This window comes from Equus caballus, chromosome 14, assembly GCF_041296265.1.
Source record: "Equus caballus isolate H_3958 breed thoroughbred chromosome 14, TB-T2T, whole genome shotgun sequence".
Taxonomy (NCBI): Eukaryota; Metazoa; Chordata; class Mammalia; order Perissodactyla; family Equidae; genus Equus; species Equus caballus.
The window spans coordinates 55,475,604-55,489,093 of NC_091697.1; the positions used below are offsets into that span (position 1 = coordinate 55,475,604).

The window sequence follows — 13,490 nt, forward strand, 5'->3', positions numbered from 1 at the left end:
GGCTAAAGCCTACCTATAATGTCAAGACTGAATGGCAAGGACATGGTGGCTAAATATATTCATAGGTGTATAAATGTTTTAATGGGGGAAATAGGGAGAGCTTCATAAAAGGGTGAAAATTTTCAGCTATAAGATGAATAAGGTCAGAAGATCCGATGTAATACATGGTGACTATAATTGATAACACTGTATCATATAATTGAAATTTGCTAAGAGAGTAGAACTTAAATGTTCTCACCAAAAAAACATATACATATAAATATGTGAGGTGATGGATCTGTTAATCAACCTGATGGTGGGATTCCTTTCATGATGTATGCAGACATCAAATCACCACAATGTATACCTTAAATATTTTACAATTGTATTTGTCAATTATATCTTAATAAAGCTGAAAAATAAAATAAATGTTTAAAAACCATCATTACAGGGATATTAGGGTAAGAGAGAGTCAAAGCTAATAAGAAGCTCTCAGTGAGGTTAAAAGGCCTTTGTCAATAGCTGAATCACTTCCTGTGGCTCCAGGGTCTGCTTTGAAACGCCCTCCGGTGCGAGCAATTTCATTGAGTAGTGTATCCCACTATATGCTTATAGGCATACATGACTTCAAGGCCCATAAGGTTTCATCAATGCCAAATTCTGCCAAGAAAGGAGCAGAACTGATATCCAAATGTATCCCCAAAGCTGAGGTTTTAAAGCCTGGGAAAGAGAGGCTTGTTTCTTACTACATCTGGGTGTCTGCTTTCAAGGTCATTCAAGAAAATGCATGTCAAGTGATGAGGACACTTTAACTTCTGACAAATACCAGCCATACGTGTATTTTTTTGATAAAACATAATTGTTATGGAAGCATCATGGTTTATATGATGTGCTACTCTTGTGCAGATAATTATTTGCGCTAAGGTCTAGTCACTTTGCTTCACTTACCTCAGTTTCTCCACCTAAAATATAAGAATGCTAATACCTTGTTTTTTATGTTTGTTTGTTTAATGAGGGGAATTAACAAATGATGCTTTAACATCCTTTAAGCTTGTAGGCTGCAGCGCCTATGATATTCCTATGGACTCTGAATTTAGATAGGGTATTTATATGTTCCTTGTGAAACGCTTCTCTGCTCTGACTTGGTTCAGTAGTTATATTTCCTTTGAATTAATCTCTCCATGGCTTGTTGCTGTGTAATAGCTGTGTACTCTTGACCTTGAAGTCTGACCTATTCTCCCTCTTGAGCAGACCTCTAATGAAAAAGTGACATGGAATCAAGCTCAATGCCAATTCCTTCTAGGATAGCTGACGTTTCATCTCTGGCGTACTGCTCAGATGCTCTTGAGTGGAAACTGCCTCTTCTTGGGTTGAGTTGTGATAGCTAAGTCCAGAGAGGTGCTCCTGAGAGGGGTAGAAGCCTCAACATAGGACAGGCTGAGTAATTCCATTAGAAAGATTACTAGTCTTTTGTGGGCTCAATTCCCTGCTGACTGTTTGCACCTAGATGACAGACCTTGAAACTGAGTTTATAACATCCTCTGAAACAAGCCCTTTGGCAACACAAATGAGTAAATTGCTTAGCTTTCAACTCAGTCTTTTCCTCGCCTTCTGAAATCCTATAATAATAAATGCCTGCATCCTATTTGTGAGTCCCTCTCTCCTGTAAAGATCTTTGTTGGACTCCCAATAAACAGTCCCAATCTGCTTCGGCATCAGTGAGCAGCCTCTCTCCCTGGAATGATAGTATTGTTGAGAGAAACTGGCTCAGAAGGAGCTTATCAACTTGAATCCTGAGAATCTTTTTCCCAGAAATCTCTTACCAAAGTGTACTTTAGAAAAGTGGATGGCAGTTCAGACACTCTTCCTAAAGGAGCACAGAGCTCTTTAATCAGGATTTATGACCCACAGTTGCCTTTTGAGGGAGTTGCCCATAATTATTCCTTCTACTTTTTGCAGATGAAGAAACTGCTCCCCTGAATAATTTAGCAGCTTCTCCTAAGAAGTGTGACTCAGGCCTAGGCAGGATTAGAGTACAGATTCTGACCTCCAAGTCTTTGCTCTGTACTAGATAGGGCCCCCTAAAGGAGCTAAAACCAAAAGGGTTTGAGCAGGTCAAAAGGAAAAATGAGCAGAAACCTAAATGGAGCCCAAAATTTAAAATCTCAAAACACTCAGTTTAACTTAAAAGACTTCCTCTGCGATTACTTTTGTTTGCTTGCTTGTTACAATTGGTTTAAGTGAAGTACTGAGTATTCTTAATGCATGGAGACACGATCAGTAACAACAAGACAACTGGGAACGTGGAAAATAGATCAAGACAAATCCCCAAGTACTTACTCTTTAGAACAGATATTCCCTTTTTGAAATGTATGCCACTCATATTGTTCAAATAATATTTACTAGATTATTTAATATATAATAGATTTATTATAATATAATATAATATAGTATAATATATAATAGGTTTATTAGTTAGAATAGAAAAGGAAAATAGAAGATATGGGTAGGGGCAATTGGAGAATCAGAAAAGCTTGAGATGTTCAAGTTTGTAAAGAGTTAGGGGACATCTGGTCCAGCCTCTCTATTTAACAGTTAAAGCATCTTGAGCTGGGGACCTGCTCAAGGTTTCAAGGCTAGCTGGAAATGGGGTATCCAGCTGAAGCTCAAATTACACTATAGCTGTTATTCTCTTAGTCCGGCATTTTAAGATTTTTTATTTTTTTCCTTTTTCTCCTCAAAGCCCCCCGGTACATAGATATATATTCGTAGTTGTGGGTCTTTCTAGTTGTGGCATGTGGGATGCCACCTCAGTGTGGTTTGATGAGCAGTGCCATGTCCGCGCCCAGGATTCAAACCAACAAAACACTGGGCCCCCTGCAGCAGAGCGTGTGAACTTAACCACTCGGCCATGGGGCCAGCCCCTAGTCCGCCATTTTAAAATCCTGCAAACTAAAGGTTAGGTAACTTGTCCATAGTCACGAGGCTGGCAAAAGGTGGAGCCAGGATGCCTGCTCCAGACCTTTTTGACTTCAAATCCTGTTCTTCAGTCCCACTTGTCTCAGGATCTTCATCTGAGATAAGGATAATAATAATATCTACCTTATAGTGTTGACACAAGAACTACACAAGTAATATATGTGAAGTATATTAACTTCTTGGTATAGTTCCTGGCATACAGTAGGCACTTAAGAAATGTTAACTGCTATTATTAGTAGGACTAGTATTACCTCCACACTATGCCACAATGGGAAACAACGACAAGTTAGAAATAAACCCAACATATCAATTGACCTATTCCTCCATCCATGTTTGATCTTAAGAAGCTATGACTGAATTTCCTCAGAAGGGCTACTTCAGTGGTCAACAGTAAGTAGCAATGAGTCTAGGCCTGCTCCCTGCCACATCTTGCCCCTTAGTCGGTGCTTAGGCTGCATGGGGACCAGAAAGGAAGCATAGTCCCCATATAACATAGCACTAAATGTAGAAACAGAGGTATGTGGCCACACTTGCCTGTTACTGCAGTTTTGTCATAATGCAGGGAGCTCAGTGGTGACACACCTGAGCCAGTGGCAGCAGTGTCTGTGGTGGCCACCTCTATGGCAGTGCCCTTGGAGAACTAGGCATACCAATAGGCAGGAGGGGACAGAATAAAGCCAACAGTGACTGAACACTTTCTATATGCACATCACCTCATTAATCCTCTTATGGCGTCGATGGCACACAAAAAGTTACCCACATTGTATAGGTAAAAGCGCGGAGAAGCACTGTACCAAAGCACAGGGAAGTTAAGTGACATGCTCAACTTTGCACAAATGGAAATAAAACCCGCAGCCCTTGGCCTGTTTCCACCACATCACTACCGCACACTCTCCACCTCCATCTCCCATTACGTTCCAAGCAAACCCACACTTCAGCTCTGCTGCCACTCCTCCACCCAAGGGGCACAGATGCTGGATAACTAAGCCGATATTCTTCTTTTGAATAAGAATAGTTCAGGTTATCCAATTTTTCTTAATCTCAATTATAAGCTAATGATTTCTAGGAAAATTTCATAATTTCACATAAGATTTCAGTCATGACTTCCTTGTTTATCTCAACAATTTTTGTTTGCTCTGCCCTGGGGAACCCACAAACAGAGTAACCCAGCATCTTTGCCTTGTCACCCCACAGGCTGGGGAGCAACGCCTTCAAAAACATGCAGCGCCGGCACACGACACTGAGGGAGAAGGGCCGCCGCCAGGCCATCCGAGGTCCCGCCTACATGTTCAACGAGAAAGGCACCAGCCTGACGCCTGAGGAGGAACGCTTCTTGGACTCAGCCGAGTATGGCAACATCCCGGTGGTCAGGAAAATGCTGGAGGAATCCAAGACCCTCAACTTCAACTGTGTAGACTACATGGGGCAGAACGCGCTGCAGCTGGCGGTCGGTAATGAGCATCTGGAAGTCACAGAGCTGCTGCTCAAGAAGGAGAACCTGGCGCGGGTGGGGGACGCGCTGCTACTGGCCATCAGCAAGGGCTATGTGCGCATTGTGGAGGCAATCCTCAACCACCCGGCCTTTGCGCAGGGCCAGCGCCTGACGCTCAGCCCGCTGGAGCAGGAGCTGCGGGACGACGACTTCTACGCCTACGATGAGGACGGCACGCGCTTCTCCCATGACATCACACCCATCATCCTGGCCGCCCACTGCCAGGAGTATGAGATTGTGCACATCCTCCTGCTCAAGGGCGCCCGCATTGAGCGGCCCCACGACTACTTCTGCAAGTGCAACGAGTGCACCGAGAAGCAGCGGAAGGACTCATTTAGCCACTCGCGCTCCCGCATGAACGCCTACAAGGGACTGGCAAGTGCCGCCTACTTGTCCCTGTCCAGTGAAGACCCTGTCCTCACCGCGCTGGAGCTAAGCAACGAGTTAGCCAGACTAGCCAACATTGAGACTGAATTCAAGGTAACTCTCCCACCCACCAACCCGCAGGCAGGTTTGCCCGGTGGGCTCTTCCAGGTGTGTCCAGTGGCCAAGTGGGCTGTCTTCCAGTCTAACACAGGGTAAAGGCCTTGGGGTCTTGCAGTTCGGCCTCATGGGGGACGATTAGCACTTCTTCAACCCGTGTCAGGTGTAGGTCTGAGGGAAAAGCAACCCATTAGGTAGAATATTTGAAACCACGTAAATGTGGTGATGAGGTGACTTAAGTACAAATCCATGCAGTAAAAGACAAGCAGCACACAGGCGGGAGGAGATTGTGGTTCTGGCAGAAATGCCTCAGCTCTGCCCCAGGGAGCTCAGGAGTGCCTGGGATGCCTGTGGTTGTTTCCCAGTCCAGGTCTTGGACTTCTTGATTGTCTCACCTGTATGATTTCAATTTGTCTGGTTCACCTCTCAGACTGTGTTGATCCTAGATCGTCTCATATCTAATGCTAGAAAGACTTGGCTGCAACCTTTCACAACTTAGCAAGCTACTACTATTGTCCTGTCAAAGGGCTGAGGAGGAGATACATGAAAATGGAAATAAAGCTGTCTCTGTAGAATTGAGTTTGGCATCCCAGTAGATGGGCCAATGGCACAGCCCTGTAATTCAGCCACCCTGCGCATACCTGGACCTACGAGGCTAGCTCACGAGACGGGGACCCATCTCCAAAGTCCATTATTCAATAGTAGTCCTGTGCTTTTACTGTCAACTGAGACTTCCCTTGAAAGAGAAGACTGAGACTTAATTCTTTTGACACAGTGTTTAATAATAATTAAGAGCAAACATTAAGTGGGCACTTACCATATGCTGAGAACTAATTGCCTTACCCATATGCTGTTGTTTAATCTCCTCAACAACCATTGCTATGGGTACCACTATTATCCCCATTTTATACAAGGGCACAGACATAGAGAGAGATCATATAGCTAGTTAGTAGCAAAACAATTATTCTAATCTAGGCATTCAGACCCCAGAACCAGTTCTTAGCCATTCCAGGAAATTATGAGTCAGAGACCTTGTTCATCCCTTGGGCTTCTCAGAGTTTCATTTGTCTTTATCTGAATGATGAAGGGATTCTACACTGCAGAATGTGTGGCTGAAAGAGTAGAAACTACAACTTGGCTCACAATTTCTCACCCTGCCTTTCAATCAGAGCCTATGATACCATGGAGCATACAAAGAGGTGTCACATACAGGGCTGACAATGGAGCTGAGGAAAGATGTCACCTGCAGGAGAAAAGTTTATTGTCCAAACAAGACGTCAGTGCAAGAGCTGCCCCTACATAGGACCCAATTAGGTAGCCAAGGATGGGTATTAACTCACAGCAAAGGAGGCCCCATGGACCATGTTGTTCAGGGACATCTCAAAGGAGGAAACAGAATTAGGCTGGGCCTTGCTAAGCAAGAAGAATTGGATCAGTGGGAAGAGAAAGGTCAGCATTTTGAGGAGGCAAGTGAAGGTGAGGTCTAGAATGGCCCACAGCAGGCAGGGGACCGATCAGAAGCTCCATGTGACTAGAATAAAGACTTCCTCTAGGGGGACGCAGGGAAGAATGCTAAAGAGATGAGTTGAGGGCAGATCTCAGAGGGCCCTGCGTGTCATGCTGAGCACTATGAATATTATCCTGTAGGAAATGGCAAGCCACTAAAAGTTGGTGCTTAGGGAACTAAAATGATGAAAGCCACGGTTCTGGAAATTTACTTGACTGGTAGGTAAGATGAATCAGAGGATTTAGATGTGAGGCACTGGGACCAAAGATGGGGACAATTTAGTTGTGCGTGCATGAAGCCATGGAAGCCTGTCTATAGGAATGGGATCACCATAGCCAAGTTCAGAAAAGCCAGGCCTGCAGGAAGTTGCAGGGCACTGCAAATTGTGAATAGATGAAGAATTCTATAATTAAACTAACGTTACCCCATCAGCTCCCCCATCTTGGACCCATCTACTGAATTAGAGCCACTTCCCTAAATCCTGCATTGTTCATAGCCTCATCTAGAAAACCTGATGGATGTAGATGTAGAGATTACCCAAAGAAGCTCCCAAGGAATGGAGCTACTGGCTCTTCTTTCCTTGTTTCTGTACAATAAACTCCTCTTACCAACAATATGGCTAAAGATGTCCCAAGGAAACTTGGTGGAATTCTGTTTGTTCCCTGGGCTTCAGACTGAATCACCACAGGCCATGTAAAAGAAATGGCTAAGCCAATTAATTTAGATATGTCTAGCCAAGAAAAAAAAATTCAAGCAAAAATATTTTTTGGATCAGATTATCTGGATAATTGCACGATTGTCTACTTATCTGGAATCTGGGAGCATGCCAGCCTTACTAAATAAAATGATGCTAGACTAACATTTGGAATTACATCTCAGCCATTTGTTTCCTTTACTAAAACCCCAAATCTGGCATATTTCAGTATATATAATATCTAAAACTGGAAGTTTGTTGAAAGCATCTACTATGATATTTTGATTTAAAAAGTAGATTATGAAAATTGTGGACAATTAAGAACACTACTAACAATATGACAAATCCTTTCTACAATGCAATGATTTACTCAGAATAAGAGTTAGCATAAATACATTTGCTGGTTATTAACATCCCCCTAGTTACCTTTGTTTGAAATAATGTCTTTCAGATTGTCGACAAATGGCGCATTATAAATTAACATAAGTGTTCCTTTAGAACTTTATTACTTATTCAACTATCCTTGTATATGCATTCCTGACATTGTAAATCTTCTCAGAGAGAAGAGCAACTTAACAAGAGGGAAGTCAAATATAATAAAAGAACAAAGAGCAAGTGTATGTGTTCTAAAATGCACTCTTTAGAAGTGTGTTCTGCTTTAAAGGGGCTACCCATTGCTGGCTATAGCCATGTGTTATGGAGATGATCCAATGCCATCAACTGCGTAATAAAGCTATCAGGTTCTCACTGGAGACGTCATATGTCATCCTCCAGATCCTCTAAAACACTCATTCTGGGAGTAACTCTTCCTGACTAGAAAACATCATGCATGAAAACCTGGATTCAGTTGTCCAGGCTATTGTTTTTAGAGTCATTTTATCACTAGAATAGACTCTAGTCACTAGTAAGATGTACAGCCAATGTCAACGTCTTCAGTAAATTGTGGCTGGTGTCAGATGCCTGCTAGCAAGCCATTACTTTTGGGTGGAAATTATGCAGCTGTTCAAAGATTTTCTTATGTCTCTCTAATTTTCTTGGGTCAAAGGTATTAAAACTCAATGTGGCCACTGAGGCCTTCCTAGTGCCTTGAATGGTGCCCAGTAATCCAGTAAGTATTCTATAAATACTTGATGAAGGGAATGAAGGAAATCCTAAAAGGATAATCATTTCAACTGATGAAGCAAGTGATCACTTTTATCTATGGTTTAAACTCTTCCTACACATATGGATTTAGTAGAGCTATTTGATGGGTGTGGTGAAATGGGATGGTTAAGGGGATAAAACCAACATACACTAAATAACTGCAGACCAATCATATGCCGCACTGTATGGTGCCAATGGCCACTAAACACCTGGAGGGCACAGGGTCTCTTCTTGGTCTTGCCCACAATACCTAACATGTGGAGTCTGGGAGTACTGCCCACAAATGACATTTTGGTTGATTGGTTACCTATGCAGTAGGAGATAGAGAAGGGGAAGATCGGAGTGGGACAGACTATTCAGAGGCATTCCATCTTGCTGGAATGGGCTCTCTCTTTGTAGAGCCACGGGGAGTAGCATGGGAAAATAAGGAATTTTTCTATCTCAGTTCAATTACAGCTTCTGCCACCAAGAACACAATAAGGTCTCAACATTTCTCTTGAATTAGTCTGCTTGATTTTCTTCACTGGTCATCCTTCTGATAAAATTGCTCCAGGTCCCTTTATTTTGCTGGTGTCTTCCCAGTCAAATTCCTGGGCTTTCTGTCTATGCACGTTGTTTATCTGTGGAGCTGTTGTTTCAAAAAGATTATGGGTGTTAATCTTTCTTCCAACTTAGAGTTATGCCAAGAGCAATGCCTAGCAGGAGCAGGGAGGGAAAGAGGAAGGCAAGGACGACAAGGGAAGATTGTAGAGTGAGGTTTAGGGCTTTGGAAAGAAAGAGAAAGCAGGATGGGGATTGGAGGTATCCCTCTTGCTCTCTAACCTTTTGCTTAAATTTAAAAGTACCCAATGTTCCCAAGTCAGAGAATTGTGGAAGCCCAACACTTCACCTTAGGTATTTAAGATTTGGTCATTCTGAGTAATAAAAAGCTACAGCTGAGAAGGCTTTTCCTGTTGACAAAACATCAGCATGGAGGTTGCTGATGGTGCTTCAGTCCCAAGCAATTTATTCTTATAAACCACAGAGGGGAAGCGCAGGGCCAAGAGAGCTAAAGCTGTAACTTCGTCTGGCTTAAAGCGTTGATGAGTTTTTTGTTTGTCAATGGGATGTTAACCACATGTATTACGAAAAACAGATAATGAATTATGTATCAATGTTTATGTTTCCATTTTAAGACCTATAAAAAAAAACTCTCTGGGCCTAAAATACCACAAATTAAAAATGCAAATAATGATAAATCAGACCAATTTGCCACCTGCTATGATCTCTAGTGAGATCCCATTGTGGAAGGTAAAAATGTTGAGAAGACAGTTTGTAATCTGCTTGCAAACTTATCAAAATGAAAGAGGAGAGAGGTGGGAGACATGATGAGGAGTGACTTTGTATTGTTGGGAGAGCTCAGAGCACATTTGAACTCTGGTCATCTGGAGCCAGGGTGCCAGGAGGGTTGAGTAAAGGCCCACCCAGGGCCTGCGGCAGTACTGAAGGCTGAATAAGCCCACTGCCCCCAGCCTCCAGCAGTATCTGTATTTGCATCTGTTTCTCACATGCTTTGAATATTTTTAGGATTTTTAAATTCTACAAACCGACACCCCGGGAAAATCATTTCCTTGAAGTTTGAAAGCTTGGTATAAGTAGTATAAACAAATCCCTGCCTTAACATGTAGGAAATGACTTAAAAATTGTTTCCTTTTCCTTTGGGAAAATATTTTTTAAGCTGTGAAGGCTGCAGGTCTTAAAGGCAAGTTTTTTTCTTTTTTCTTAAGAGAATTTGGCAGAAAACTCCTGAAAGTATTCACTTATATATCATCCCCATACACTTAGGGATCTGACTGTGTCACCCAAGCCCTCTGCTTGAGCATCTGATGATGCAGAATGTAAGCAGAAAAGAGAAAGATCACAGATGTCAGGTGATGAGCTGTGATGGGACGGCTCCCAACTAAGCATGTGCAGGTAAGGTGTGGTCAGAGCATGCATGCCGGTTGACAGGTCCACACTGGGGTCAGGATCTCAGGCTTCCACATCTGAAAGCAAGATCCAGCGATTGGCTTATCTCAGGAGAAGGGACAGAAGTGACTTCTGCCCACGTTAGCTTTGTCTTTTTCTATTTTTCTACCTAAGTGTCTGGAGGAGCACTTTCACCAGAGAATTCATTAATGAGTCATCATGGGAAAATTAGCTAATTAATCTGTCCTTTAATGACAATTTTTCATTGGGTCACAACTAATGCCTAAAGTTAAATGATTTTCCTTTTCCAGGGTTTATGCTAAGAGTATCAGCCTCTAAAATACAGGGAGACAGTGTTCATTGGGTGACAGGTATTCAGGTGGATAAAGGAAACCACTTTGCTAGATGAGGACAAGGGCAGGAGACTCACTCTGGTGAGCACCCTGTGCAGCCATGCTTCATTTCCTCAAGGCTGTGGAGCGGAGAGGAAAGCTTGGCTGACCTGAATCAGACTGACCTGGGTTCCAGTCCCAGTGCCATCTCCTGGCAACCATGCAATCTTGGGCTTCTATTGGAAGTTGGTTTTCTTACTTGAAAAATGGGGGTTAGTTGCGAGGAGAGTAGGTATTAGAACTGTAACATGTCCAAAACAGAGCGCTTGTTTTCCCCATGCAAACACTTGCTCTTACCCTAGTCTCTGGAAATGACATCAGGATTCTCCTTGTTAGTTGTTAAGATCAAGAGCTTGCTATGCCTCATCCCATTTAACCTCCAGAAAGTCCTGGCACATATTAGGTACTCAGTAAATATTAGCTCAGTAAATAAATGAGTTTGTGAGTGAATTAATGAATAATAACCTCCCAGGGTGTTGGTGAGGATTAAAAGAGATGAAGAATAGAAAACTCTTTGCAGAGAACCTGACCCCTAATAAGTACATAACTTTCCCCCAGAGAGCTCAGTGGAGATCCCTTTTTTTCCCCAAAGCCCACTAGATTCCTCCTAATAAATACAGCTTAAGTTTCAGCACCTCCTCTATTCAGAGGGTTTTCCTGATTTCTGCTAAGCTTTCTCCCCTCACCTAACCCCCAGCAGATCTTTCCAGAACAAGAAAAAGTCTAGGCTGTACATGTGAGCTCCATGGTTAAAAATAGGCCAAGGGAATATTTTCCAATTGGAAAAATGCAGACCACTGAAACTGAACAAGCCTAGAGTGCTGCTAAAATACTGCTGTGAAAAGAAGCGACGTGGGCAGAAAAGAGAGAGGAGCAAAGGAGGAGGAGGGAGCAAACGGGCAGGCACAGCTCCTGCCAAACACAGACAGAAATTATTTCTTGAAAAATATCTCCGTGGAAAAGATTCATCACTAGACACAAAATAAACTGGGAAAAAAAATCATTTCCTATACAAGTGCAACTATCAGTCTGAAATATCAGAGATATGGAGAAAATAGAGACAGTTCTTAGAGAATATTAGTCAATGAGTAGTAGCACAAATTAAATGGAAATGATGGAAATACAGGATTTTTCTCTGAAAAAGAAGTTACAATGCTATATAAATTAATCATAATAGGATAATGTTAATCAAGTATGCGGCACACACCATCAACATAGAGGCTTGTGTTTTATTAGCAGAAAATTCACATTCAGCTTAATGTGGGGAATAGATGTCAGGAGGGTGGGATGCTGGTGTTATCTGTAGACCCACAGAATATCAGAGCTGGATGGACCCTAGTTACAGGGCCATCTGAAAATGCAGCATTCATGCAACAATCGCTTACTAAGCCTTTAGTTAGAGCCAGGCTCTGGGGTGGGTGCTGGGATGAAATGATGAACAAGAGAAACCAAGTCCCTGCCCTCGAGGACCTGACAGTCCAGGGGAGAAGGCAGGTCTTCTTCATAGAATCACACAAATAAACAGAGCTTTACAAATTGTGCTGCATGCTAAGCAGTAAAAGGGCAGTTTTCAAAGAGTTGATGAAGTGGGACAGCTGACTCTGTGTGTGCTTGTGTGTGTGTGTACATGTGTTTAAAGATTTCTCAGGGGAGACAATGTTTAAGAGAAACCTGAGGGTATGGGAGAGATAAACAAATAGTAAGGAATGGGAAGGATGGTTCCAGGCATATAAATTGCACATGAAATAACCCAGTGCAGAGAGGGGAAAGAGAGGCTCAGAGAATTGCGAGTACTTCAGTATGGGTCTACTGTAGGGAGTAAAGAGGAGAGGTAGCAGGTCACAAAGGAGCTGAATAACACCTCAGCCATGGCCTTACCATTGGTGGCTGGACTTCATTTTAAACTGAATGGGGAGCCACTGGAAGGTTTCAACAGAAGAGTGAGTGACTGATATCTACAGTTTGGAAAGATCCACTCTGCCCTCTGTAGACAATGGAGTGGAGGAGACAAGAGTGGGAGGAGTTGAATGATTGCTATAGGAAGCGGAGGTACTCCTAGGAAGGGGGTGAGTGGCACATGAATACAGAAGGACCAGAGCATCTCAACCAGCGGGTGAATCATCACAGATGGAGCTGGAGCAACAATACAGTCAGAGAAGGTGACCAGTTCCTGGCTGTTCCCAGGACAGCTTTCTTGTCTGTGAGTTCCCAGAACCCTCCTTCTCCTGTCCTTGGGGCCTCTCAGTGCTTCCCAGTGATGTCCCAGCAATGGAGAGCCACAGGAATAGGAGGCAAAAAAGAGCCAGCTCTTTATCTTTTCCTCCAGTGGAGTAGCAGGAGGGCAGGAGAGTAATGAGGATTCCGATTTTCCACCCTGACCTTTGGAGGTAGAGAAGGGCATGCCCCAGGCTTCGCCAAACTGATCATTACAAGGCACTGTCAGTGCAGAGGCATTAGGAAGTGGGTTCAGAAGTGATAACCCCAGAATAGAGAGGATTCCACAGGATTTTAATCTTTCCACTGCGTTTTCAGACTCTGAGGACATCTTTATCCCTCTGTGGGATGCATGAACCAAGTAAATTTTTCATTAAAGTAGAGGAAAATGGCTAAATCTTATCTCTGATTTTTGTTCAAGTGGAGCTGGTTTTGGCATGAATAAAGGCATCAAGTAGACCTCTCCCTCAGCTTCCCTTAAGGCTTTGGGTGTGGAGAATGCCAGGCCAGGAGGACACTGGGGGCAAGCACGGCTTTTCTGGGCACCCAAATCCTCCTGGTGGACATACAGTTGAGTCAAGGTGGATATGTCAGTTTCCTGGGACTGCTGTAACAAAATACCACAAACGTGGTGACTTAAACAACAGAAATTTATTTTCT

At 43.1% G+C, this 13,490-nt stretch overlaps 1 protein-coding gene and 1 long non-coding RNA gene across 4 annotated transcripts in view; one reads left to right on the forward strand and one right to left on the reverse strand.

Annotated features, from left to right (window-relative positions):
• Window positions 1–13,490, reverse strand: part of LOC111767806 (uncharacterized) — a 293,689-nt gene that overhangs the window by 165,496 nt on the left and 114,703 nt on the right. The gene's annotated exons all lie outside the window — the stretch shown is intronic.
• Window positions 1–13,490, forward strand: part of TRPC7 (transient receptor potential cation channel subfamily C member 7) — a 135,253-nt gene that overhangs the window by 7,238 nt on the left and 114,525 nt on the right. For both annotated transcript variants that reach the window (XM_023617656.2, XM_070234280.1), the window contains one exon: window positions 4,153–4,930. In XM_023617656.2, coding sequence (XP_023473424.1) covers window positions 4,153–4,930 — 778 coding nt within the window. The remainder of the gene's footprint in view (window positions 1–4,152; window positions 4,931–13,490) is intronic.